We start from the raw sequence: 5,310 nt of genomic DNA on the forward strand, positions 1-5,310 counted from the left end.
ATATTAGTATAGGTCTATTTTTTCCTACGTCCACTGGTCTAATTCTGTATTAACACTCTGAAAATAGTTACTAAGATTTCATACATATATATGTGTATATATAGGCCTATGTGTATATATGTATATATATGTATATATATAATATAGGTCTATTTTTCCTACGTCCACTGTTCTAATTCTGTAATAACACTCTGAAAATATTTACTAAGATTTCATAGCTGAAATATGTATGTATGTATATGTATATATATATGTGATGTATATGTATGTATATATATATATATATATGTGTGTATATATGTGTATATATAGGCCTATGTGTAAATATGTATATATATGTATATATATATATATATATATAGTATAGGTCTATTTTTTCCTACGTCCACTGTTCTAATACTGTATTAACACTCCAAAAATATTTACTAAGATTTCATACAATATTTTGACCTTAAACGTAACTGAATGAACTTAAATGACCTATTTATAACCATAATCATTTGACAATGTCAACACTTCTAATGGCATTACCGTACAACCTCGAATTGAAGCCCAGTGGGCTTAATCTTGAGATGACGCCCATCTCAAATTGAAGCCCCCCCCCCCATTTTAGTTTGCAAAATTAGCCTCGAAAAGAAGCCCATCTTAAAAAGAAGCCCATGGGCTTTTCAAGATAGCATAGGCTTCTGTTCGAGATATTACATTCACATACACTGTACATCAATTTCAGAAAACAAAATAAATATACAGGCTTGGTTTGTACAGTAGTTTGTGATTTAATGCCAGTTAAATACAGTGGCCTTAATTATTGTTTTATAGTACAAATTCACAAAGTTTACAGCATTCATTTTGAAAGGAAGCCCCCCCCCCCATCTCTTTACTTTGCAAAAGTAATCCCGAAAAGTAGCCCATCACGAAAAGAAGCCCATCCAAAGTTCGCAAAGAAAAGAAGAAGCCCATCCAAAGTTCGCAAAGAAAAGAAGAAGCCCAGGGCTTCAATTTGAGGTTTTACGGTATTTGACTATATACAGTAAACATATTTATAAGAATGAAAAATGTAAATATGTGTTTTACATGGTGGTCATCTTGAAATTCAATATGGCTACTAATAACCTTGACTAATATGAAATCAAATGACCTTAAATGGTCATAATGTCCTCTGATAAAATAGTTCCTATCAGAAATTGAATTCTGCGAGCTTAAAATATGATTTTGCTGTAAAACACGACCACTAGCGAATTATTAAGATATCCTACAGTATTTAACATAAAATGACACTTATTGACCTTAACTGACCTACTTATTACCTTAATGACCATCTGATTATGTCACAAATGATATAAATTCTTGGCCATGGAAATATAATTTTAGACATCAGAATTCTAAGTAGTTGAAGTTGTTTAAAAGCTGATATATTGATAAATAGAGGTTTTGCATTTCAGCCATTTTAAAAACCAAGATGGCCGCCAGAATGACATCATATGAAATACTGCATTCCTAGTTAAAAATGAATTCTGAGAGCCTGGGTATGATTCTATTCTAAAACATGACAGTTACGTTATTTTTAAGATACCATACAACATTTGACCTGAAATGACCATGGATGACCTTAAATGACCTATTTGTGACAATCTAACTTGGTAAAAAATAGTATGATAGTATTGCTTTACCATATAAACATATTTTTCGACCTTTAAATTATAATTCCAAGTGGTTTAGAAGTGGAGATATAGATAAACATAGGTTTTATAAGGCGGCTATTTTGAAATCCAAGATGGCCGCCATAATGACCTCGGAGAAAGTGGTTCCTACCAAAAATACCAAAAATTGTATGTTATGACCTTAAGAAGCATGTACAAAAAAAAATAAAAAAATAATGGTGCTTTTGTAACGACCACATTCAGTCAAAATATGGTCCTAAGCTACCGTACTACATGCTAGTTAGCCTATTATACCATTTGTTTTTATGCTGAATTTAAGTTTAGAATATGTTTACAGCAAAACATCCATCTAGTCAAAGCAAGTAAATTAAAATATTGTTATCTAATTCAGTAAAGTGATGCTATATAAATTCAGACTAACCATTCACACCTTTATGCCATTTTAAAGATTATTTGCATATTTTTGTTTTAATTACTGCAAACATGTTAAAGGAAAATTATCAAGAAAATTTTACAAAGAAATGGATTTTAGTTGATTTCAATAACTCGACATACAAATTGATTAGTTTTAGCTAATTTTGCAATTTTTGTGAAACAATGTTTAATACAACGAAAACAAAAATCAATTGGATTTTACATAGCTATAATTATGAGTCATTTATCTAAATACGGTAAATTAACCGCTATATTTTGCGATTAGCTACTGCATAACCATGGAAATATCCTCTATAGCATTATAATAAATTTTCCTTGACGCCCCATTCTACGACTTTCATTTAAAATTGATAAAACTGGTGACTGTTTACAATAATCATATACATCCAATTATGGGGTGCCGAGGATATCTTCAAATCTTTGGTCCCTGGTTCCATTCGACTGCTGCATGCTCTTTGGTTCATTCTTGAAACATAGTAACTAATTTGACTGATGTCATTCTTACAGTGTTTGGTTTAAATGGCGATTACAGTGCCGTGTCATTTACATACGAAAGAGAATGGATACGAGAACAAAACCATGTGAAACACAATAGTATGGATTCATTTCAGAATGACATCTATTATATTAAAAACAATTTAATACAATATTAAATAATGCAGCAGCATACAAAATGATTAAAAAGAGACTAAAATGATTAAAATAAATCAAAAGCCATAAAAAGATACAAAAACCATTACAACCATATCACTGCCCAAGATATCCACCTCAGATAATCCTATTTACAACATAATACTGTACCATTATCATTCAAATTAAAAATAATCTTCGTTCTCGTGCAAGGTCCTCTCTTGTCTTAGTGCGCTTTCGAGTTGCACTACACGGCAAAAAAAAAATCTCTAGAAAACAACATGGATATAAGACACTCAGGTGACTGTCCAACCATTCGAGGAATTTTAGATACTCCTTAATTATACTTTATTAAAAATATTTTACTATGCTATACTTGAAGCTAACAGTCTACACTACAATTTTTGTTATTGGATATAGAGGAAGTGAAGGAGTGCCAGCCACGACCTTGTAAATTGTTATTCTTTGACCGGAATTTTTCCAACTGACGACGTCTGTCTCAACGAATTCTCCGCCGTCACTCCCGACTCCTTTCTTTTTCGGCCGATCAATTTTAATATCAGTACAGTGACACATGAATCAATTATCAAAAATGTACCAAACAAAGATGGAAATGCCATTAGGTCAAAATAATCTTCACTACCTGCGAAAGAGATGGCAATAATGGTCAAGGCTAGTGCAGCATTCTGGCAACCGGTTTCAAAAGCAATAGTCCGGCATTTCTTTTGCGACTGACGTAACAGGTACGCAATGATGTAGCCTAAGAGGAACGCAATTGGTGACATTACAGAGGCCGCAAACCACACAGTCCATGGTACTTTGAACATACTGGGGTTAGATAAACCTCCGAGGACCATGCTGATTGAGAGAGCAAGAATAGCTGTGAAGCTTCCCACCTAAAGGAAAATTAAATAATTACTGCATGTAAATGTAAAAAAAAAAGAAAAAAAAAGGAACTACAGACATATTTATGTAGGCCATATCCAAACAGTTTAAAACGCTATTTAGCTACAATCTATTTCAGATTGATCGTCTAGATAAGGGTGCGTAAATCCCATTTTGATCATGATTTTATCATGTACTAGGGCTACAGAAACAGAGATGTGGTTGAGTAGGTTAGATAGTGGAGTTCAAGTTATAAGAAAAGGTATTTTCGTTTACAAGTTTTTGAATCCAAGAACCCGGGATTTGAAAGGCGTTCATCGTAACATGTGTATGACAGAGAGCTACTCAAATACGTCCAATACTAACCAGTGTTATGCGTCTCGCCCACTCTTCTTTGTAGTGTCGGATAATCATTCCAATGATAACAGGAACTAGGATGAGAACCATAGAAATGGTGATGTTGGTATAGGGGATGACTACGGATTCATCTGTCCAGCTTCTGCCGTATATCCATAGACACAGAGGCATCATGCCCATAGCTGACAGTGTAGATACCGTCGTCATGCAGATACTGAAATATAATTATCTGTGATTTTCTAATTCGTTGAATGTTTTCAATTTTAGTTGGAATTAGTTTAGCCAATCTGAAGTATATAACCGTGACGTCACGTCGACTGGATCGCAATCATAACCATCATTCAACTTTATTATTATCATCATCGTCGTCGTATTATTAATAAAGTCATTAGTCACTTTCGCATGTTTTTATTTGTTTTATTGATTGGTGCGTAATGGAAAAAAAGGAGATATTTTATATTGAAATATTCAAACACACCTATAGGGTGTTTTGGAAATTCATTTCTACAGTATATATTTATTTATTTATTTATTACGGTATAAAATATATTACAAAGCAATAGCTGAGAGCTAAATATGCTTCTATTACAAAATAGAAATATATATCCAAACAATTTCTTGCCAAAATTCAACATTTCTTGCCAAAATAAAGAAGTAATATGTCTAAGGAGGCTTTCCTACCTTAAGCAAATATCACCTTTACTCCAGAAAGTATATATCTGTGACGTCACACCACCTGGACTGCAACCAATAATCAGCATTCCTAAAGCATGTGCTGCATCAACTTTGAGAATATGTGCCAGAGAAAATGCAACAAGTGGCATGATTCCAAACTGGCATACGAATCCGATAGCTATCCCTGTAGGCCTTTTCAATGTCACTTTGAAGTCGTTCAAAGTAACTACAGATCCTACGGCTAACATAATAAAAACTAACAGAACGGTTAAGATAACTCTGTTTGCTAATTGCAACGTGTCTACTGCAGAATATCCTGTAGATTTAATATTTGGTGTTGACCAAACGATAGAACTTGCATTCTCGCCGAAGGTATACGTTACTGGTGGTGCTGTCATATTGATGAACTGTATTGTTAGAGAATAGCCAACAGTAAGAGTTTAAGAACTGTATACTATAACTTGCAATAATTATTCATCCAGGTCTACACAGGTCTTTGTTTCTACGATGTCATAAAACTTTATCTCCTAACATTTGAAGTTTTGTGGATTTGCAGAAGAACGCAGTGGGTCACTTTATTATATTATGGGTTCGTCTGTCTTAAATTTAATGATTGATTTCGTTTTGTATATTGTTTGTATATGTGTGCTAAAGCTCCATTCGGCCA

General features: G+C 33.3%; 1 protein-coding gene across 1 annotated transcript; it reads right to left on the reverse strand.

Moving 5' to 3' along the window:
• Nucleotides 1-805: 805 nt before the first annotated feature.
• LOC117111835 (ileal sodium/bile acid cotransporter-like) lies at nt 806-5,105 on the reverse strand. The gene is made up of 3 exons (XM_033254837.1): nt 4,650-5,105; nt 3,978-4,182; nt 806-3,622 (listed from the first exon to the last, which is right to left on the reverse strand). The coding sequence occupies exons 1-3, from the start codon at nt 5,039-5,041 to the stop codon at nt 3,185-3,187; spliced, it is 1,035 nt and encodes a 344-aa protein (XP_033110728.1). The 5' UTR covers nt 5,042-5,105; the 3' UTR covers nt 806-3,184.
• Nucleotides 5,106-5,310: the final 205 nt, after the last annotated feature.

The sequence above is a fragment of the Anneissia japonica genome, unplaced genomic scaffold (genome assembly GCF_011630105.1).
Source record: "Anneissia japonica isolate Jap-2015-1 unplaced genomic scaffold, ASM1163010v1 scaffold1203_len951721_cov167, whole genome shotgun sequence".
Taxonomy (NCBI): Eukaryota; Metazoa; Echinodermata; class Crinoidea; order Comatulida; family Comatulidae; genus Anneissia; species Anneissia japonica.